Below are 23,365 nucleotides of genomic sequence, written 5' to 3'. Positions count from 1 at the left end.
GTACTGCACATTATCTCTTCAGTGAAATGCAAAGTAAAGGAGGTAAAAAAAATACAAGGATTAAAACGGAGACACTGAGTACTCAATTTTATTTAGGATTCTGTTGTTCCAGACCTGCAGAAAAGGAGTCAAATCTCTTTTTTTTTTTTCTTTAGCTCTTCACTTTTTATTAAATGTTATCTCAGCAGCATGTTAAAACCAAAAGGTTGGACTATATTGATTTTTCCTGAAAGAATGAATGAGTGTTTGATAAATACTGTTTAGTATGGGCCACACAGTCGAGAGAACGAAAAGGAGAAATGATATGGCCTTGAAAAGACCAGAAGTTACTGTGTTACTGTCATATCAGTCATTACCAATACCAGTGATTATCAACGGTCTTGTTTACGTCGCCATCTCAGTCCCTCCTCAGCTACCCAAATCTGTAACACCAATGCTTATTTAGGACTGGTGGGTTTGCTAAATGTGTTGTGCAGTCTTAATCCTTCTCTCTCACTAGGAATGGAGTGACTAAGTACCACATGGTGGCATCTCAAACCCTCCATAGACCGCTTACTAGTGAGTCCAATGTGAGTCAGGACCTAAAGCCCCCAGCCATCAGTGGGGCAGCGCTCCATCCTCTGATACAGAGGTACAGCAGTGACTCCCCCCATGCTGGGAGGGGGCCTTTAGCACCCCCCTCAGAGAACCAGGGGTCTCTACACATGCACCGTTGTGTCATCAAGTCTTGTGTGTGGATCTGCACCATAGACTTGTGAGGCAAAGACACTGGCGCACTGCACTGACTCCTCAGTAATGATCCGTTTTTACGTCTCGGATTTCACGGAATAGCTGTCATTAACTAGACCAACACATTCACAGTATTAGATCAGGATGGGAGCCTAGGATGGACAGATGTTTGGCGAGCAAATTTACTCCCATTCGTGTGAACCATTATCTATGTGTGCCCATCAAATGCTCACCGTTTCTCAAATGCTTCTGCATGAGAGATGGCAGTTTGTATCCAGAACCAGTCATGTTAGACGCCTTTGTATGTGTAACCAGCATAAATATCACCCTAACTATTCCTTCTTTGTATGCCCTTCCACACACTACAAGGCGATTAAGGTGTGCTTCAAAGAAACAGTCAGACAAATGAATGCTGGAGAGGGGGAGGAGAAGAGACGGGGCAGATGAATAAGAGCTTATGTTATGTTATTAATGATCAGGATATTCTGCAGCCTCACGCGTCGTTACAGTTAAGTTAAGAGAGATGGAAGGAAGGGGAGCTTGTCCCTAGTGGCGGTCCATTCCAGCGCTCTGTAGGATGTCTGTAGCGGTCTGCGCTGGAGGTCTGAAGGCTGTCTGGAAGCCTGGTGGTGGAGAGTGGAACTGGCTGGGGGCGAGTGTGGGAGCGGGGAGGTAGGGTGCCCAACCGGCTCTGTGCAGCGAAAGGTGGGCTGCTGCATCCAGCAAGCCTGTGTGCTGGGGCTGGGGCGTGGCCACTGAGCCGCCTGGCCCGTCCATCTCTGTCAGAGCTTGCAGAGACTTGAGCCAGTGTGGTGGGTTCTCGTCCTGGAGACAGTCCAAACTGCTACCTGCGGATGCAGGGATACCTTCAATAATAAACAAAGCAGAACAGGAAAAAAAAAAATAATAATAATAATAATAATAATAAAATATGGATGTCTTTGATTTAAATCTCATTTATCATTTGAAGTTTGAGAAGACATGCAGTGTCAAATTTAATTACCACTGTTTTCAAATTAAGGGGCACATTTGGTGTAGGCGCATGCTACCAGCTAGCAACGTTCAGAACTGCTTACTGTCTCAGCGCACCACTTCAGCATCTCTGTAATATTGCATTAAATGAACCACAAGACCTGTAGGGGACATGTGGCTTCTCTTTTCTATTGCACCATAACAGCAGCTGAGACTATATTAATGACCAAATCAAATTAAGTGCGATATTTATAATAACAATCTACACGGATGCCTTTTATACCTAGAAAATGTCATTTCAAGGTTTTTGTTTATTTATTAGATTTTGTTTATTACCATTTGGGTTTAAATTAGCTTGTTAAGAGGTATTTTGCTTATGACTAAAATATTTAAATTCACTAAGATCTAATGACAAAAAAGGAAAAGAAGTTTTATTTAATTCATATATACAAGTAAAATGGCCTTGATGTTTCAGTGCTTTTCTGCATATTTGTACCTTCTATTTGTACCTGGGCTTCATATCTGCTTAATGGCACAGAGAAGCACTTTGCGTCCAGTGTGTGGTAGCCTTTAGACGTTGCACTTGTCTCTCTATGTTTCTTGACTGAACTAAACAAATAAGACTAAACACTACTCTGATAGAGAATTGAGTTCAGATATCTTATGGGTCTTAAATATGATTTTTATATATACCTTTTTACTTTAAATATTTTATATTTTATATATTACAACCATATTGACCAGGTGTGACTGACAGATGGAATTTGGCTTCCACTTTTATCCCATCCGTGCAATGAAACACACACACTGACTGTGAGCACACGTGCCCAGAGCGGTGGGCAGCCATTGCTGCGGCGCCCAGGGAGCAGAGAGGGTGAAGGGCCTTGCTCAAGGGCCAAACAGGTTGCCCGGGTATCAAACCCACAAGCCTGTCATCAATAGCCCGGAGCTCTAGCCACTGTGCCACCACTGCCCCATAACATAAATATTTGAGGACAGGACCTAGTTAATTATTATTAATTTAAATTATTTATGCATTTGTGTTGTTGGCCCATTAATCTGCATGCTCTTTATTCAGTTATGAACCTTAAAAATGATTGAAATACTTAATTATCCAGTGATGACCATCAGAGATAATGACTATGAAACTTAAACAAGATGTGTAGTTATGAGAGTGAGTAGCACTTGCTTTCTTTCTGATTGCTGCCCAAGATTCTGGTAGACCAGTGAGGCGTACCGGTGATGATGGCGGGGTCCATCCAGCTGGCCGTGCCATCCCAACTGAGGCTGTGTGAGACCCCTGCTGACCCAGGCGGCGCACCAATGTGGTTCACACTGGAAGTGGACGAAGAGGAGGATGAAGAGGAGGTAGAGTTTGGGAGGCCTCCAAAGTTGATGTTGATATTTGGCAGGAGCGCTCTCAAGCCATCCTGCCATTCTTTCACATTTATGTTTTCCACTGAGCTGTTTTCTGCAGAGCAAATAAACATTACCGATTACCCTATGAAAAAATATGATCACTAGACACAAGAAATGTTTGAAACTGAGATATTTACATAACTGGGTTACAACTGTACAGCTGTGCCAAGGCCAGGTGCATCCATTTATTACCTGACCCCTGCTTTCAGGTGCTAATTGTTTATACAAAGACAGTGATTTAGCCAGCTGTACAGTGTGCTCACCTGATATAGGTATCCCCCCGAGGCCTGTGTTGTGGTGCTGTGGTGGGCCGCTGACCTCTAGAAAGTGGCTGTGTGCAGCAGCTGCACTGACCGCGTGGTTCAAGTGTGTGAGGTTATTGCGGGTGGGGAGACCCATCCAGGGGTGGCGTGAGGCTGTGTGGGGGGGCAGACTGAAGGAGTTGTAGAGGCCTCGATGCTGCAGCTGAGGGAAGCGCTGCTGACCGTTAGGGAGATTGGGCTGGTGGAGCGGTAGGGTGGGGGAGCGGGGTGAAACCTCCTGAACTGACAGCTCCTTTTCAATGAGGTCAGCCAGGGCTTTCCTGGTCACGTCGAAGGGGTCAAAACCCAGGTCATCATCCTGCTGCTGCTGCTTAGCCGAAGAGCCAAAACCGAAGGCTGCTTGCCAGTCAGTGGAGGAGGAGACAGGGATGGTGTCTGGAAGAGACAAATGGAGTACATGCTCAATTTATTCCACTACTCTGAATGAAGATATGCTTGTAGTCAAGCATTAAGGATTAGGGTGTAACAGCACATCAAAACAGGGATAACGCAATATAAAACGTGTCACTGTCTGACACTCCCTCTGGTCATCCAGCTTTGGTCTAATTTTTAGATTATGCAACAGCTGGATATAGTGATCATTTTTCTTTTATTACTGAATACAACTGAACCCAGAACCGTAAATCAAAATGGGATGAGCGGTAAGCATTATTAAGCATTAAACAATTGAACAATTTAACAGTATACACAATAATGCACAAAAACTATAAATTGCCACTTTACAGAATAACAAAAAAACATTTTTAGTGTCCAATGGAGCTCAATGTAAAAATATAGACAAGATTCATTTCTTTAAATAAAATATATAGAATTAATAATTGTCATATGGTTGATCAGTCAACAGTCAATCATTGTTTGATGTTTAAAGTTTGCATCTTTAATTTTACACTACAATTAAAGTGGCCAACAAGTAATAAAAGCTTATACCCCACCAACTAACACTGTGCAAACGGTGTGCCTGAACCATCACAAATGTTCATCCTGCTTTTGTTGGAGTAACTGTCTTTACTGTCTAGGCAAGGCTTCCTACCACATTTTGCAGCATTGCTGTGAGGGTTTCATCGCATTTAGTGGCAACATTTTTAGGGTAAAGATGTTGGATGATCACCACCCCATCTCATCCCAAAAGTAATGGATGGAGGACCATCATTCCAGGGACTAATGCATCTACTATTAGCTGCCTTAGCCTCGTAGCAGTGCAGAATTACAGAAGCAAACGTCAGACACCAAAGAGATTTTAGATTTTAGCTGTGAGAAATTGAGGCCAGATCTTCTGAACTCCAATCAACAATGAAAACTGTTTTACCCATTTATAATCGGGTCTAATTCAGGTGAGTGGATGTACCTGAGGCAAAAAGGCTCTGTGGCTCAGGGGTCATGGGCCAGTCTGAGCCTCCTTGCGGGGAGTTGGGGAAGGAGGGCAAGCTGCTGGGGATGGGGTTGGGGTGTCTGAAGTTACTGTTGTCTGAAAAGAGCGACTGAGATTCAGCAGCTGCCCCCTCAAAGGGGGAGCGAGCTGTTAAGTCAGCGACGCTGATGGGCACCACCAGGCTGGGCTTAGAGAGACCGGGAGGAGGGGAGGGTGAGTCACTGCTTGGGACCTGAGAAACCAGAAACACAGAGAAAGATTAAAACTATAGATAAGACACCACACCAACCACACACAAAGAATCTCTTTAACAGTAGTTCTTACCTGTGGCATATTCTCGCCATTCCCTATGCTTACAGGTTCTGTAGGCTTATCAACAGGACTGAAACGGCAAAACCAAAAAAAGCTGAGTGTAAGGTAATAATCAGCACAGCATCTGTTATATGAACAGAAATATGACCTATTTCAGTAGACTATAAATAGAATGACTTGTTTGTCGCACAGATAGAAATTGGACAATGGCGGTAGCAAAATTAGACAAACTGAAGAAGGCATACGAGTTTGATCATAATCTATAAATATTGAATATTAGCAGCTTTAGTGTGTATTAGTGTCTATGAAACTGTGTACCTGGTAGGCTCTAAGGCTGAGGGGAAGGGCGGAAGGCCTGTGCTCTGATCTGCTCCCAGTTCAGGGTCTGTTTCATCTGGGGTCAAGTGATCGGAGTCTGTTAGGCAGTCTAAAAGAGGTGGGGACTTGCGATGTTCTGTGGGTAAACCGTTAACTAGTTTCCCGTAGCCCTGTAACAAGGGCCAACCCTCTTTATTGCTACTGTTTGGTCTGTGGATGAAAGAGACAACCAATGAGGTCTATTAAAAAAATAAAAATAAAAAGACATCTGGTAGTTGTTCTGTCTGCCATATTAAATCTAGCAGATACATATAACACATTGTGACAGGGGTTACCAATCTTAACCACAAAGGGGCAATGTATTTTTTTTCTTTGTAGCAATTAAATTGGAGCACACCAGATTCCACTGGTTTAATCAGTTGCTCTCAGTCTTGAAATATTTTATTAGTTACATGAGGTGCTTCTGCTTGGTTTGATTGAAAATCAACAGCCACACCGGCCCTCTGTGGTTGGAAGATAGTGACCTATGCGTTATGATCTATTGGCAAAAATGAAAATCACCTTTGTGTAGCATTTGCTTTGTTTTTCGACTTTTCCCCTCCGCATGTTGAAGTTTGTAGAAAATTGGGATTCATTTTGTAAAGATCTTGGAGTAGCTTTTGTTCGTATTCCTGGTGTTTTCCAGCCTATTTAAACAGCGACAATGATGAAATATTAACTGTTTATCAAAACAGATTTGGCTATACATGACTACAGACTATCAGTTTTCAATGTATGTAAAAACAAAAGTCCCTCTTAGAGTAAATGGCATGGTTTCAGCACTCACCTGCATTTCCTCTTTAGTAAAACTAGCTGCCTCATCTCCCAATTCATGTAGATACATACAGTCTGGCTTGGGGCACTGCATGCTCTTCAGAAAATAGCTGCAGTACTTTGTTGTACCTAAAGAAGCCTTTGAGACCAAACATCAAAATAAAAGTTCACAGTTCATTCACATAACATTTCAAAACAAACCATTTCAAAGACTTTTCAGTCTTTCAAACTAGAGCAGCAAAACAACGTGCTTCCTAATAAACCCCTGTAGCTATGAACTGTCCATGACAAACAGAAGATATCTAGGCAGATATGAACAATCCATGTAGACATGCCTGGATTAAGTTTGAGTACGGACTCACCTTAAGTGTTCTACCATCGACTACCACATTGTTAACGCACTGTATTGCTCTTAGGGCATCCTCTGAGCGGACGTAAGTAACATAGGCACTGGCACTAGGACCCTATAGAATAAAACATCATTCATTTCAGTTGATTTATTTATTTTTTCCCCAACTGCTACACTCTTCAGTGCCAAATACACAAGTACATGAACAGCATTATTTTGGTCAGAGTAAAGTTTCTTACCTGTGAGCCCGCATATGACGTACTATTGTTGATGACCACTTTATGTATTTTGCCGAACTTCCCAAAATACTCTGGCCTCTTAAGGACCTGCAAAATTGGCATAAGAGGAGTTTAGACCTTCAAAACATTTTATATGCAGCTTACATAGACAAGTATGAGATAATAAGTCAAAAGGGAAACAAGTCCAGCGCATTTTATCTATGAAGCTCAAAGCTTACGCGGCGTGTTCCAGCTAACTCAGGCTCAAATCACACACGTTTAGAGGATAAGGCCTCATATCTGAGAGCACAAAGTCAAGCAGTGTTTTCCACTGTTCTCATGCACATTTAGAAGACTGGTTCATCCAGGTTTGTTTGTTATTCAGTCAAGCTCAGCAGAACTAACCTCACAACTACGGTGGGTTTGTATCCCCCCCAGACTCCCCGTTTTTTCCATTGAAATTTTCAGATGAGAAATTAGATTCAGAATGCTGTGTCGCTCAGGACTAGGCTTCTAGGCTTAACCTCTGTCCAGGAATCTATTTGAGCCAGTTTCCCTAGATCATATTAACTACACTAGGCTTAATGCATATCCACAGGACCTGGCTAATACACTATATGGACAAAAGTACAGAAACACCTGCTCATTTCTTCCTAAATCAATTGCATTAACTGTCTCTACTGTCCAGGGGTTTCTACAAGATTTTGAATAACCCTGCTGTTCTCTTAATCCTAACCACTGTCCTGCAATTTCATTCTCAATTGATCTTCGCTCTTACTTTAGCAGTGCCAGTATATAAAAGCAGAGGCTGCACATGTTCAGTGTGCTGCTCTGCCACATGACTGTTCAGATGTCTGATTGGATACCATGTTGCTTAGTGAAGGGAGAAATAGAAACCGTGTCATCATTCCCCTCCAGAGAGAATACAGATACTTGGGTTTTCAAGAACCTCAGTAATAGAAAACAGCTGTGATTTGAACTTAGATCCCTGCAGCAGGACCCAACTCAGTGCAGTTAAGCGGTCCTCTGATCAAAATCTGCAAAAGGAGCTTTTGATCTACTGATAGTAAATTGTCCTAAATAGGTCTGAATGAACACAAGACCTTATTTAGATGACAGGCTGGAGAATAAAATATGCTTTAGTCTACTTTGCTGCTAGAAACAAATAAAATAAAATAAAGACTAAATAATTAAAAGTTCTAGAAAGATCTAACAGCCCATTAACCATAAGAGGTGATATCTATTCAAGAATCTAACCCAAAAACACAATTATGCCATACAGATTATAGGCCTAATCATGTGGCAATAATTGCTGAGATTGACAGACATGACATATGCTTCATCACCAACATAAATGAATGTAACATACAAGTGTGTCAGTTTCCATTACAGTGCTAACTGCACTCACGTTCCAAGTGGTGATCGCCAAATGCAAGACTGCAAACAACTTCTGGTAAACAAGTTAGCCCATAGTAGAAGCACAGATTATATGGGTACCCAGGCAACCTAATCCTTATTCCCAACTGAACTCAGAATTTAGGACTGTCTCTTATCATCACGTCCTTTACGCTCTACAGTAATAATTGTATGCACCAATAAGTGCATCCTTAGAAGTCCTTGGGCAACACTCCTAACACTACATTGGCCCACCTCTGTAATACAAACCTTGTAAATCCCTCCGGATAAGAGCATCTTACAGTGCATCTCACAGTGCTATTAGAACATCAGATCTGAGATTTACATTTGTTCAAGGCTGCAGCTACTGCAGCTAATTCTAGAGGCCATGGATATATTGCCAACTTATTAATTGAACCATAATTGTAATTGTAATAAGTTTTATTCAAAGTTCAATGTGTGTGAGAAGCATTTTCTTCTAATATGGTGCAATTAAACAACAAAAGCTACATTGTCCCCAGTGCTTCCTGCAATGTACAGATATTCAGTATTATCATGGGTATGGCCAGATGAAGATTACAGAGCCTTGCAGAGAATTTATATTCAAGTAAATAAATTAACTTTGTTGATTACTAATCAACATCACTGACTGATCGCTGTAGCCCTAGTCCTGAGTCCCCTTCTCAATCAGCCCTAACCCCTTTTCATGCCGCCTTTCTTATTTACTTCCTCCATATCTCAACTAGCAAGAGCAGATCATTAAATCTGCTTAAAGTGACTCAGCATTGATGCTGGCATCTGAAACTTAACATCCACATTCACATCCCACAATCCTTTGAGACGTGATGAAACAATACTGAAAAGGGCATTGTTTATTGTGCATTACACAACCAAATTGAAGCCTACATATACAAAAACATTACTCTCCAATTCTTGCAAACACTGCGTTCCAAAGCACAACACTGCAGAGAATAAAAAACTACCTATGTTCCCAAAATAAGAGCAGGTAACCATTGTTACAATCCAACACATTATGAGCGTCTCCCAAAAGACTTGGAATAAAGCCATCTCCTCTTCTTTCACAGTGGAACACTGAGTGACATCTTTAAAGCAATTTGAGGACGGCACAAACTGAAAAGGGGCCTAATGGTCTCCTCCTGTCCTGGTTCATAAAAAACCCTCCTGATTTGAGCGTATAGTGCCTCTCACCTCCGGGTCTGCAAGTCTCTGCGAGAGTCCCACCACAAACACTAGGTTCCTCTGGACCACGCGGACACTGGCGAGGTGCTTGCGGTTTTCCGTCACCTTCTGCTTCTTCTCATTCTGCTTCTGCTTCTTCTCGTTCTTTATCCTCTGGATCTCCTCCTGTGACAGAGGCTTGTACACAGCCGGGTCCTCTGGGTATGGCTGCAGAACACACAGAACACAGTTAGCCGGCAACCTCTAACTAGTAAATACTACACCAATATGTAACACACATCCGACAGCCTCATAAAATAGAATCAAGTCTTACTGATATGACCAGCAGAGTAAAAAACTATTAGTAAGAATTACTAGAAAACTATTAACCACATCATGCCGACAAAGCTTGACTTGGAGAACAAGGCAATGCATCTGCATCAGAATCACAGCGTCACCACTAAATAACCTCCAAAGAGCAAAAGTGATGGCAATTCAGTCACTTCTATTATTGGAATAAGTCACAAGTCCCCGGACAGAAGTGTGCTGTTCGGTAGCGCTGTACCTTTCTGCAGGCTGGGCAGAGGCCATTCTCATCTGTCCGGATGCGGTGCCAGCAGAAACGGCAGATTTGGTAGCCGCAGGTGCACGGGAAAAAGTTGACATCGTCAATCTCGAGCGGTTCCATGCACAGAGGGCACTCCATGGGGTCTTCCTTCAGCTCGGGACTACGGGACATCCTATTGCACTGGTACAGTAAAGCCTCAGATCACAGCGGTTCACCTGAACAGGACACTGCGCAAATCTGTGAAGACACATCAGGCACAAAGGAAAGTGAGATTGAGAAATGAGGTCAGAAGAAAAGGTGACGCCTCGTTAGGACCACTGGTGCTTTTAAGGAGAACAAAAGTCCTATTGATGACCTACTTATGGGTAGGTGAAAAAACTATCAATAAATATGTCCCTTTAAACTAGTGGCTAGCAGCACAAAAGAAACGACATCCTGTATCCATGAGGTTACTCTGACAGCTCAGGAAAGGGTGTGTGGATAGGGTCTCATCATCTTTATTATCCGTTATATCTATTTGATTTGTACCAATCTTTGTCTATATTACTGTGGATAGCTAGCTTAGAGAAATTCACACGTCAGTTCCAACTGCATTAGACACTTTATTATCTGTGAATCTAATATGAATTATTAATAAGTAAACACAAAAGGAAAATGACACTGTCAGTACTACTGGTGGGAAAAAAAACTTCACTGCTCACTGGCTTACTACTCTTTGGGCCAGTTTTCCATATCCAGTCAAGCCTCGGCCTAAACTTAGCGGGCTTTTAAATGGTAAAACACCTCTGGTGCTGTAATGAAATCCAAGACACAGCTAAGTCCATGTCCATGCCCATTCCTTTAGTGACTCTGATAGTGTCCTAACCAAATATGCCCTACGAAGAACTCATGTGGTGTCACAAAGTGATATTTTCTGTCAAATATTAAGAAAGAATCCAAACCAACTGTTTTATATGCTACAATTAATGGTCTAATACAGTGGTTCTCAACCCTGGTCCTGCACATATTAGTGGTTTCTTGCTCCAACACTTCTCCTTCAACTCAGACAGGTCTTGTTAAGTAGCTTGATCAGGTGCGTTGGGAGAACGGTAAACACTAAAATACGCTGGGCAGGGGGTCTTCCAGGACCAGGGTTAGCAGGCACTGGCCTAAAAACACTGGAATAAAAGGATTCAGCCATTAGTACTAGACTCAATGACTACACCAAACACTATTAACCAGTGACATACAGTAACTGCACGTTAAACAGCACTGTAAACAGTGAAGTCAGTACTTACACTTATAGTGACCCTTGTAGTTTACCTATAAGACAAAAATGGCTCCACAAACAGTCAGATCCTGAATACATTCATCATCAGGGGTGTTTACTCTTACTCTATACAAACAAACACTGCCCTTCTCACTAAAACAAGGTGACCAGAGTCATAAACCCCCCCTTAAGATTGCATCAGAAAGCTTGACATGAAATTATTCACATCTGACATCCTGTATCTGATACACATCCTGCTCCTCCAGCATGAAAACTACTGGAGTCAAACCACAAAGAACGCCAACGCAAATGGCAGCGAAGTGCTGGGAGGAAACGAACCGGTGTAGCATCTTATTAGCTGATCTTTCCTCCAAAACACTAAACAACCGCCCTGACACTTTGGTCACCTCCCCGTACGACAACAATAGAGGCAGGAGCTGCTGCGGTTCAGCTCCACAGGCTGGCAGCAGGGGAGATGCTAAAAGCCGGTCAGCTGCTCCACCAGCCGGGACAGAGCTGAAAGTGTCGAGCGGCGACGAAAACACAGCAGAAATATCAGCACTTTCGACCCATTTCGAGGCACTATCACATTCCATAAAAGGTGTCTAGCACTGTGGAATAAACGTCCAACTAATAAGAACACATTTTTCCTGAATCTGAGCTTTTATTAATTTTTCTGCCTGGGGAGCAGAGCATTAACGCGGCCTACGCTGGCCCAAAGCCTGCGACTCTCCCACTGACCTGCCCGGCTCTAGCGAAGGGCTCGCCGCCTGTAGCTTTGTCAACCTTCCCCTCGCCACCTCCACTCCCCGTTCACAACAACACGAGCCGTGTCGTCTTCAAATCCCCCTCTCACTCATATTAAGGACGTTTCTGTTCGGTTCAGCTGAGCCTAGACCATTTTATGGCTACTCACTTTAGCTCTCCAAATGCAGGGAATTCCACTCCAGAGATAGTCACGGTTCGGGGCGGAGGGTGTTCCTCTAATCAGCGCGGATTTTCTCTTGCACGCACTTCCCAACGCTGACCTGTCCAGCTCTGGGCTTAAATGTTGGCTCGACAGTTTCCTTTTCAGTTTAAGTATTTCTTTAGACAGGAGCTTCTCACCACCATCTTACATTGAACTGAGGAGGAGGGAATACAGTAGCCATTCAGCACTCACTGAGGTTGCGCAAAAGGGGCGCTGGTGCATCCTGGGAAATGTAGTCTTGAACAGGGAAATGAATCTGAACAGACACTCGTTACAAGCAGATGTGTTTGTATTTTATTTTATTTATCTGCAAGATAAAACTGGCAAAACGTCAAATAATACATTAAAAACGGGTAAAAAAAAATAAGGAAATTACAATACTTGGATGCATGAAACTCCTTAAAACTAAAGTATTAAGGTAAAAATAAGAAGAACTTGCATTTCCTTCATTTCATAAACTGTTCCTTCGGTTTAATAAAATCTATCCCCGCTAAACTAAGGGAACAAATAGCTAAACTGAGGGAACAAGTTGTTAAACTGATGAAAAAAGGTAATAACTTGTGGGAACTGTTTATGTCTCTATTTATGTTTGTGTAAGTATTATTTTTCTACTATGATTCTCTGGGATTATAATGAAAATGTACTCAATCTGTGTGAATCATTTTTCAAGAGTACCCTCAGCTCTTTAGTTATTCAAAAATGAGATTAAAATTGGTGTTAGCATAATGAATTGAACATTTGCAGTAGAAAAGGTACTTCTACGATGGGATTTGGGATAATTTACTTAGAAATATTAAAAATACAAAATGCTCTAAAATTGTTTGAAATAAATTTTCGAAAAACATTTCTTATGGAATTGGAATTGTATGGAATTGTAAGACATTATTGGAAGAGTTCAGTCTGTCACGACTCCATCCACATGCAGGTAGGCTTCGGCCAAGGCTGAAAATGAGCCCTCTCAGGGTGGATGGCGTCTGAAGTCAGCGATGGAGTGATGGGGTGAGGAGAGAAGAGAGAGAGGCGTGCAGCGAGGAGGCCCATGTGCACACAGCTGTCCGTGTCCTTCCCCTGCAAGATCCCTGCCATCATCCCACCTGCAAGACTATGAGAGAGATGATAAATAATGAGAAACTATGAAAAAGAAAGTATAAGAGGTAGAGGATGACAGGGAATGAGAGCTTGGGATGAAGAGACAATGACAATAAGAAAGAATACGAGAGTAACAGAGAATGACAGAGAAAACGAGATAAGGTGAGTATGATAAATAATCAAAAAGAATGAAAGAGAATAAGTGGAAGGAGAATGAGAGAAGAAAGAAAGAAAAAAAAAAAGAGTAAAACCAAAAGAGTAAACAAAAAAGTATAATATAATATATTTTATATTTATATTTATATAATAATAAAAGAAAAATTAGGAGACCATGAAAGAGGGAGAGGAAAAAAAAGAGAGGGGCAAGTGTACAAGGTCAAACGGGAGAGATAGCAGATGTTTGAAAGAGCAGCAGGTCTGTGGTGACGTACCTGTCTCCAGCTCCAGACACGTTCACCGTTTCCTCAGAACGAACTGCCAGTGCTGGATAGTACACAGCACACAGCCTTCCTCTCTACACAGATACAACCAGAGCACATTCCTCTCAGTACCGTCACTCACAGCAAACAGCTCATCCAGAAACATGCAGAGTGTGTATTCTAGCACAGGATGACACTGCCTGGGTTTGATATGAGCCAGACCGTGCACCTTCTCTTTAAAAGCAGTGCAGACTTAGCCCACACTTAGCCACACGCCAAAAAGAAATGTACTCATATGTAGTGTTTGTTTTTCTGCCATTATCTCATCTGGAACAATATACAAACACCTACAGTACAATAATCTTGTACACATTAAAATAATATGGTTCGGAGTACTCCAGTAATATCATATGTAAATATTTTCCAGCAATGGAGAACAGGCTTGCAGAATGTAATATATGCAAATACGGTCTGTGTAGTATATATGTAAATACATATACAGTAATGAGCTTAAGCTTATCTTTATTTTCCCACCATCGAGAACGCTAATAAACACAGGCTGTTAAGAATCAGTGGTAAATACTATGAGCAATCTTTCATACCCGGTGGTGTTTCTGTGGTTGCAGACTGACTGTTCCAGCTTCATGCGCGCCACACACCAACACCCCCAATGCACCCAGTGTCACCACCACACAATTCAGGTGCTCCAGCAGGGGGCGAGAGAGAGCCGCTGCACAGCTCAACACATCATTAGGAGAGTTTGGTAGCACTGAAAAGGTCAAGCATTGTTTTAATAAAAGTATACTCTATTTGTACCCATTGAAGCATGTTAAATGTATTGCCCATGGTAAATGGTTGGAAGCCAAAGACATATTCGATAGAGAATAGGTGGCCGTGTGCCGTACTGTTACACTGTCTTGGTATATACATACTAAACAAACTGAATTTTTGCTTCACAGATATTTGCTTCCCAAATATTACAAAAAGCTATTCAAACAGTTTAAAACAGTATAGTAAATTAGCATTTGCAGATCTTATAAAAACATCAGAATTAAAACTGGAACTACATTGCCCACACAAAACCCCCTATTCCACTGTACAACTGGACCACAGTACATGGAATGATATCAAAAAAAGGGGCTGCGGTAAAAGTAGTTCCGGTTATTCAAAATAGCTACCCACCCTTTCAGTTAGACATAAAAGTTTATATTTGTTTATTTGTTACTGTGTTCTAAACCACATCAGCTCGACGATCTGAATGTGGTCGGCAGTCGTGTTTGGCCAGCATTGGTAACAGTCTAAGTCCAGTATGTTAGCAACACTAGCCTAGCTTTTCCAATTTCAGACAAACTTGGAGCAGTGGAGGCTCAGCGCTTAGAGCACCGGGCTATTGATGGCAGGGTTGTGGGTTCGATACTCGGGTTCGGCAAGCTGCCACTGTTTAGCCCTCAAGCAAGGCCCTTTACCCTCTGTGCTCGTGTTTGATCACTAGTGTGTATGTGTGTGTGTTCACTGCACGGATGGGTTAAAGGCGAAGCCCAAAATCTATCTGTGTCCAACACTAATGGTGAATATGTGTTGTCTACACATGTCAGGGCTGACTGACTGCATCTGGGGTCCATGATCATATTAGATACATTGTTTGATGAGCTATTAGGGGTGGGCAAAATGATGATATTTGATCAAAAACATAAATTTTATCATTGTGATACAAGCAAGATAGAACACTAACCAACTGCATATTTCATTACAGAGAGTGTAATTAGTACTGTTTAATTACATTAAGATTAAATTACTGTACTCTGCATGGCATGGAAGAGTATTTGAACAGCAGATTTTTTTATGAATCTGACACGTCATGTATCGTGAAATTGTCTTTAAATATTGTAATATGATATTTTACCATATCTCCCACCCCTATGAAGTATTTCTTTAATATTACAAAGAACAGTTTGGGTACAGCCAGCATCCACTTTTCACACAATGCACCACAAACACAGTAGCCAGTCTCAGATCATCTTATAAAAAAAGCAGACGGGATCATCCACACCCGCTAATACAGGAAATGAGTCATCACTCGCTTTTGTGCATGTTCCCGACTGTGAGTCAAGAGCAGTGTGGTGAATTACAGCAGCACAAGCAGTGCTGTGATCATTTGAGCTTGTTAACTGCATGCACCTTGTGTGCCCTGATACTCTAAGCACTTTGTCTTGGAACACACATCTAGCATGGCTGTACAAGAGGATCAGCAGCCTCCAGTTATGATGCATAATATTATATTTTTCATTTTTATTTCTAATCAATGCTTGTAGTTGGCTACATTTTACTGCATTTAATAAACACATTGTTGTTTATTATTACCATCTGGTGTAGGTAGGTGAAGAGTGTGGTTCATGGTGCAAAGCTCTGCCAAGTTGGGTGATGTGTAGGAGAGAGCCTTCCAGCTGTCTGACAGGAAGGGCTTGCAGGCCTTATCAGCATCAGTGGGCTCATACCATACTGAAAAGTAAACAAACACAAACACACACACACACACCAAAGATGACGCAAAACTGTGTGTTGAAGAGGTGAGCAATCTCAACATCTCAGTACCTGTTCTAAGAGCTGTGGATGTACCTGGGACTGAGTGTTTCTTGGCAAGGCTGCAGACATAGTCGATTGTAGACACAGGAATGTTACCATCAAGAATAATGAGAGAAGCTGAGGACAGCTGTTCTTCATATTGGCAAACCTACACAACATTGTAAGACATATAAAAAAGTCTATTACAGATTACATAACAACTAGATGCAGTCTGAGGCAAGCATGTGATGGCTTAGACATCACGTTTGAACAATGCTAACCTGGCGGCTGTAAGCGTCCATTACTTGTTGGGTAAATCTAAAACTTATTTTTCAGGTAAACTTAATTCCCCCTAATTCTAGAGTGAGGAGGTGGGGCACAGATGGTAGGGTCCATAGACACTTGATGTCCAGGGTCTAATAAGGTTACACTACCCTCATAACTCCAGTGCAAACCTAAAGAAGCAAAATTTAGACACCAAACATATTGGCTGATAGTTCAGCTTTTGTATAAGCTAGTCTGTGCTTCTTCCAAGTCACATGAAGCCAGCCACTGGGTTTTCGAAGTGCCACAAATGCAACATTATTGGACAGCTGAACACAATTGGTGTGGCACTACATCCATTAACAGACCTGCACTGGCTAGAATCATGCTGAGTGATACCCACCCACAAACAGAAAGACCTATTATGCTCTCTGGGACCCTCACCGCAGATAGCTGTGGCATCACCAGGGATCCAACTGCCACCCTCCAGATGATATGGCAAATGCTTAGACAGTTAACCACTCGGAGGCCCAAGTTGTCTAAATCAGACAATTGACCAACACATAGATTTAACTCCTAATAGCAGCTATTAAAAGCATTTTGTACGGTCAGTCTCAGCCATGACTGTGAAGCCAGGTTGCACTTGAAGGAAAGCTGGTGGTGTGTGCTTCAATGACAGAGAGAAGCTCACATATTGCTCTTTGATTTGCTGGTGGATGTCCATGTCTCCCAATCCCAGGCTCAGCTCTCCACTCTCAGTGATTACAGCACAGTAGGTGGCAGTCCTCTGACCCTGCAGTCTTACAACTGCACTGGTGTCCTAATAAACACAGAATTTAAAGTTACTCAATTATCAGCTAGTGAGTGTTATAATCCAAGTTAACACTGACACAAACATCAAGGACCCATTCGTATAGATTTTGATCTGGCCCAAACTACAGTAGAAAGGTTTCATAATCTGAATATTGTCACATTAATGTGATAAAGCCAGGTGAGATAGTCATTAAGGCTAGAAGAAGGGCATAGGAAAAAACATACTCACATTCTGACGTCTCAAGTGTAGTTCTTATATGTATATATATATATATATACACATATATATATATATATATATATATATATATATATATATATATATATATTCCATTAAATTAAATATAACTCCCCAGAGTTACTGAAATCAATTCACTGTCATCATTCAGTACTTACCATATGCTTACAGTAGTTGAGCACAGCATCACTATGGGAATCCGTCCCAATGGCTGAGATGAAGAGAGGTTTGTGCCCCAGCCTACTCAGACAGTCTTAGGGGCACAGAAAGAGGCTCTATATGTGGCTATCTATTGTAAACAATAATATTATTTATAAAACTCCACAATAAAAGAGACTAGCAAGTTACCTGCAATATTCCTACCCACTCCCCCAAATGACTGGCACACACTCCCTGGGTTTGTCTGTCCAAACTGATACAAATCGTTTTCTTTCAGGGACTTATTTCTTTTAGGGCCCAACCACTCGTAATGGATTTGTACAGAAAAATCTTTCACCATACCTGTAACGTCTTTGTTGTTCCTTTAGCAATGAAGTCAACATTAACACCACCTATGACAATCTGCAGGAGACCCAATTAAACAGATTTTAGCCTCACTAAAGGCTTGCATCCTGTCTGTTTCCCACACATTTGACCGGACCTTTCACCCAGATTAATTAATGCGAGCTAATCCGAGGCTAGGAAACTAGAATTTAAACGTAAATGTAAATTATGTGATTCATTACATGTGAGAAAGCTTTGGATCCTACTTACAGGTTTGGGTTTTGAGGGCTGGTCCTTCTCTTCCAGGATCTTACTGCTTCCTTGTGGACCACTCTGACATTTCTTTATTCTCTTAGAAAGGGCACAAGCTATCTGACTGCCCACCTTAGCGTTATTGTGAATGAGAGCGATGTCTAAAAGAGGGATGAGTTAAGGAAGAAGTCAAGTACTTCATTAGGAAGACAATACTAATACAAAGTAGGGCCTCCTTCTGCTCTCCATGTTGCAGATTTTTCAGCACTTTCTTTCATGCTGTGAACCTTCTGTCCTTTTATACCACTACAAAGTGCTCAGTTTATTGTATATCTGACTTGGTTGTATAGATACAGTAAAAGGTGGTATCACACCATATAGTTCTTTTGTCACTTTTATACAGTATATGGAGGTAAATAATTATCAATATAGTATGTGATAGATCAGGAGCATCTTGGACGGATACTGGCTTTTAGAGACTGGCCCTCAGTGAGCTCGCTGACTCTCTGCAGGATAAAGGGGGTCACTTCTCTTCCAATGATTCCTTTCAGCCTGTGGATATACAGAACATGATTTTTAACTGAGGTGTGCTCTGTGTAATGTCAGTTTTAAACTTTTGTCAACTTTTTACATGCAATGTCTTAGGCCGTATTTAGGCCTGGCCTTACAAGCCCACTTAAGGAAGTTCAGTCCAATAATTAAGTGCCTGTACTCAGTCAGTGTTACATTTTGAAAAGGCAGTATTTACACACAAACATTAATGCTTGTTTCTTAATTATGCCAAAATCAGAGTAAAACAGAGAAACACACTCCCTAAGTATACTCTAGAGAGGAATTCAACAAATGACTCCTTTACTAAGGCTGAAGCTGCTGGTAAAGTCTGAGTAGACTGATACATCACTGTACAGATCAGTTATTTATCTCAGTGTTACTGAACTCAGCTAAAGCCTGAGTAGACTGATAAATCACTGTGCTGATCAGTTATTTATCTCAGTGTTACTGAGCTCTACTAAAGCCTGAGTAGACTGATAAATCACTGTACAGACCAGTTATTTATCTCAGTGTTACTGAGCTCTACTAAAGCCTGAGTAGACTGATAAATCACTGTACAGACCAGTTATTTATCTCAGTGTTACTGAACTCAGCTAAAGCCTGAGTAGACTGATAAATCACTGTGCTGATCAGTTATTAATCTCAGTGTTACTGAACTCAGCTAAAGCCTGAGTAGACTGATAAATCACTGTGCTGATCAGTTATTAATCTCAGTGTTACTGAGCTCTACTAAAGCCTGAGTAGACTGATAAATCACTGAGCTGATCAGTTATCAGTTAGTGTTACTGAGCTCTCTCGAGCTAAGATCAAACTGAACAGTTTCCTCAGCAGTCGACATGTTATAGGCTCAGCATCAGTGTTGTACTGGGCTTGTGCATGCATTTCATGGCATGATGTTTACTGAAGCAGGTGAAATATGTATCAAGAATTTTGGTGATTTTTAATTAAACATATTTACAGAAGAATTATATAAAAGGCAACTGGCAACCAGTAATAGTGAGGAGCAGTGTGTAAACACTTTTACAAACACCCCCACCCCATCCATGTGCACTTGTACTCTGGGAATTGGGAATTTCCCCACTGCGGGACTAATAAAGGACTATCTTAACTTACTCTAAATGTGTTTGTTTTGTACTGGAATTAAGTACTGAACGCATCTGTGACGGTGTATTCAGTATTCAGCCATCACTACCTGGCCTCTGCCACTGCAGCCTGAACAGCGCCTTCTATCTGCTGTCCAGCAGCAGCATGCTCTTCTGGAATGGGCACAGCCAGCAGGACACCACTCTGCAGGCCTAGAGACAATGTGCTTGCTGCAGACAGAGGACAAAAAAAAAAAACAACACAAAGCATCCTTAGATACTTAAGTCTAACACAGGTAAGATGGTTTCATTTGTTCAAGTCATTTAATTATATTTAATTCATTAATATAATTTATTAATAAAAACACTAAATTGATTAATTTAATAAAACAAAAATGCACTTTAAATACAGTAGCAATGTTAGACATTATTTAAAGAGGCTTATTCATTCAAACCTACCAATAAGGTCAGCTGCTTCTTCTGCATTGAGGACACTGTAAGGTGATGTAAAACCACTTTTAGGAGAGAAGAAGGCTGGGAAACTTTTTGACTTCCCATACGTGGCTACACACACCCCCTGAGTTTCCTAACAATAAAACATCAAAGGTTTTTCAAAGGTCACTGCAGAGATCTACTGGCAGGCTGCAACCACTTCCTTTAGACTGATCATAACAATGATTTTAATCCTGCATCATAATAGCTGTAATTCTACTAGTTTACAGACCAAGAACTCCAGGGTCCGGCCAATGTCCAGGATGGACTTCACCCCAGCGGATACCACAGCAATGGGAGTGCGTCCGAGTTCAGTCAGATCCGCGCTAACATCTAGAGCTGCGAGAAATATTCACTTATCACTTAAATATTTTTATTGTAACCTGAGCTTACAAAGCTTATATCATGTGTAAATTACTGGTTAATAGTCTCTATGAACTGCATTTTATTATTTTGTATTTTCTAATTAATTTGTAGAGCTGCTACAGCAGTATGATCAGAACGGACAAATGATGAATTCAGTCTAATCCTCTAACAAATCTATACTTACACAGCACACTGCTGTGTGTTTCCTCCTGTGGGGTAGTCAAGTGTTTGAGTAGATTGTGCATGATAGGTCATGTTGACATGCTTATCTTGAGGTGAGGTGCTTCAGTTAAACATATTAAAGCACAGTCGATATAATGAAGACTTATCAGACTGACAGTACTGTACTGACAGACTGAAAGGTGTCAGTATCAGTAGTGGTACTGAAAAGGAAATAAGAGATACTGTGCCATCTCCACTCGCTTGAAAACACCAGCTGTTCTTTACATTGTGTGAATGTTCTACAAAAAAACAGAGCAATAGCAACGGAATAGTCTAAAATAAATAGAAAACTTGTCAAGATTAGTTTTTTCTTCTTATAAAAACTTATGTCAGAGTTTCTGTTCCCACAGAGAGGACATGCTTAAATGATACCGTCCATATATATTATATACTATACTATACTATACTATATTTCTTATATATACACATTTTATATATTTATTATACATATATACATATACACACTATACTATTACTGTCCATATATTATATACTATGTAATATACTATATTAACAATATAACAATATTCATAATATAATAACAATATTCAAAAATAATAACAATATTCAATGTGACTTACAGTTCTCTCCATCTCTGTGCACTCCACCAATCCCGCCGGTCACAAAAACAGAAATCCTTGCTCTGTGGGCTGCGATCATCGTGCCTGACACAGTGGTGCCTCCGGACAAACCCTACTAATTCAATCATGTATGAACCAACATTCACATCCAAACTTCATACATAAACTCTACATAAAAAGCTGAATTCATTCATTTTCCTTTTACCTTGCTGATAACATAAGGCAAGTCCCTCCTGGACACCTTCAGGGCTGTTTTACAGCGGGCCATGAAGTCCAGTTCCTCTGGAGATAAACCAACATGAATGGTGCCATCCAGAACCCCCACGGTGGCTGGGGTCGCCCCTTCTGCCCTCACGATGGCCTCCACCTCCTTGGCTGTGCTAAAAACAAACCATTTATCCAACAGAGCAGTTCAGGTAAGACATTACATTTACACAGATTTCCACTCATGTCAAATGTTGCAGTAATAATAATTGTAATAATAAGAATTATATTAATCAGCCAATATGTTTAGTGTCCAACATTTGATTCTTTGCTAACATAGCTAACATGTAATCAAAGTCTATTAGAGTAAACCATGTCTTTGTTGATCTACGTTTGGAGTAGAGTACTCCAGACATGGTTTACTGGTACTGTGTTCTGAAAATGTGATTTTTCAGAAGAAAAAATAATGAGCAGGTGTCTCAATATTTTTGTCCATACAGTGTCTATCTGTTGTGCTGGTCTTTTTCTACCTCAGGTTGTGAGGGTAAGGCATCCCATGTGTGATGATTGTGCTCTCCAGAGCCACCACAGGCCGGTGTTCAGCCAGAGCCTTCTGCACACTGGGGTGGACTTTAAACAGCCTATCTGTGGAAGACAGCACATCCATACAGTGAGGGTTCATCTGGTTCACAGCTGCATGTTGTCACTGCTCAATGAAAAGTGACTTTACAGCAGAAGGCTGTAAAAATGTTCTTCACCTTGAATCTATTTAGAATAATTCAGAGCATTTCTATTGGTTCATTCATCCAGAATCATTTACACAGTGTAGGGAGCAGCTACATGGTTCAAACCATGGAGAAACATTTGAAAAAAATGGAGGCACACATTTTTCATTTCACAGCAGCAACATGCATAGACGCATGTGGTCAGAGCCACGCTAAAACCTTGTATCTCAGCGCTTTTTTTTTTATCTCTTCACTTTTTTACAGATGTTTATCTGTCCGTTGGCAGTATCAAATGTCCAAAATATTCCAAAATAAAACTAGAATAAACCTTTTGCACATTCATTTCTATAGAAAACTAAGATTTTTTCCCCCTATTTCTGAATGCTGACACTGTTTTTTGCATTTTCTGCAGTTTTTAGTCAGAATAAGTCAGCAGAAGAGGCTTTTCATGCTGTACTACTTCTATTTGGACACATTTATTGGAATATTTGATGGTAACAGTAATCATTCTTTGTAAGTGAAGTGACAAGTTTACCATATTTGCAAGATCTGCAGGAAGACGTTGAAAAATGTCGCCTCAAACTGGAGGACAGCTTCCACAGCATTTTCACTGCAATGGAATCTCAGTGATGGAAAAACAACACCAGTCAGCACACACACACACACACACACACTTCCATCCTTCATGTAAACTGGCACAATCTGGCAAACTTTCAATGAAACCATTCAGATGACCTCTCATGCTCCAGTTGTTCAAGACAAGCAGGCAGTGTGTGAAGTTGGAAAGACAGCGAACTGTGGTCTTCTAATCAGAGGAATGACAGATCAGTGCTTTATT

The 23,365-nt window shown here is 41.1% G+C and overlaps 2 protein-coding genes across 3 annotated transcripts; both read right to left on the bottom strand.

Moving 5' to 3' along the window:
• Nucleotides 1-72: 72 nt before the first annotated feature.
• Nucleotides 73-12,352, bottom strand: cnot4a (CCR4-NOT transcription complex, subunit 4a). 2 transcript variants are annotated; one of them, XM_072664079.1, is made up of 13 exons: nt 12,130-12,352; nt 9,962-10,201; nt 9,427-9,624; nt 6,844-6,930; nt 6,618-6,719; nt 6,269-6,394; nt 6,004-6,128; nt 5,443-5,652; nt 5,137-5,194; nt 4,789-5,044; nt 3,384-3,818; nt 2,939-3,172; nt 73-1,595 (listed from the first exon to the last, which is right to left on the bottom strand). In XM_072664079.1, exons 2-13 carry the CDS (start codon nt 10,133-10,135, stop codon nt 1,276-1,278), a joined length of 2,325 nt encoding a protein of 774 aa, XP_072520180.1. In that variant the 5' UTR covers nt 10,136-10,201; nt 12,130-12,352; the 3' UTR covers nt 73-1,275. The 2 variants fall into 2 exon arrangements, with proteins under 2 accessions (XP_072520180.1, XP_072520181.1); XM_072664080.1 differs by having other exon boundaries at nt 73-1,577.
• A 609-nt stretch (nt 12,353-12,961) lies between these two features.
• LOC140541279 (uncharacterized) lies at nt 12,962-23,132 on the bottom strand. Its single transcript, XM_072663855.1, has 18 exons — nt 23,063-23,132; nt 22,333-22,447; nt 21,804-21,978; nt 21,599-21,710; nt 20,662-20,768; nt 20,397-20,523; nt 20,048-20,168; nt 18,770-18,855; nt 18,322-18,464; nt 18,070-18,129; nt 17,917-17,980; nt 17,727-17,821; nt 17,209-17,337; nt 16,308-16,422; nt 16,053-16,190; nt 14,294-14,460; nt 13,704-13,786; nt 12,962-13,285 (listed from the first exon to the last, which is right to left on the bottom strand). Exons 1-18 carry the CDS (start codon nt 23,130-23,132, stop codon nt 13,087-13,089), a joined length of 2,106 nt encoding a protein of 701 aa, XP_072519956.1. The 3' UTR covers nt 12,962-13,086.
• Between the last annotated feature and the right edge of the window lie 233 nt (nt 23,133-23,365).

Source organism: Salminus brasiliensis, chromosome 19, assembly GCF_030463535.1.
Source record: "Salminus brasiliensis chromosome 19, fSalBra1.hap2, whole genome shotgun sequence".
NCBI classification, from domain to species: Eukaryota; Metazoa; Chordata; class Actinopteri; order Characiformes; family Bryconidae; genus Salminus; species Salminus brasiliensis.
Note: the sequence above shows the minus strand (reverse complement) of the source record. Positions and strands in the feature narration are given on the sequence as shown.

Bases quoted from the DNA above. Each gene is read 5' to 3' on its own strand.
- cnot4a (XM_072664079.1), bottom strand. From the start codon at position 10,135: ATGTCCCGTAGTCCCGAGCTGAAGGAAGACCCCATGGAGTGCCCTCTG. The intron at 5,653-6,003 runs GTGATTTTCATT...TTTCATCCACAG, and splicing joins AAAGCAAATGCTACACAAAG to ACCAAACAGTAGCAATAAAG. The intron at 5,045-5,136 runs GTAAGAACTACT...CTGGTTTCTCAG, and splicing joins ATGGCGAGAATATGCCACAG to GTCCCAAGCAGTGACTCACC.
- LOC140541279 (XM_072663855.1), bottom strand. From the start codon at position 23,132: ATGCTGTGGAAGCTGTCCTCCAGTTTGAGGCGACATTTTTCAACGTCT. The intron at 22,448-23,062 runs GTAAACTTGTCA...TGTCTTCCACAG, and splicing joins CTGCAGATCTTGCAAATATG to ATAGGCTGTTTAAAGTCCAC. The intron at 13,286-13,703 runs GTACGTCACCAC...TCTCTCTCATAG, and splicing joins GTGTCTGGAGCTGGAGACAG to TCTTGCAGGTGGGATGATGG.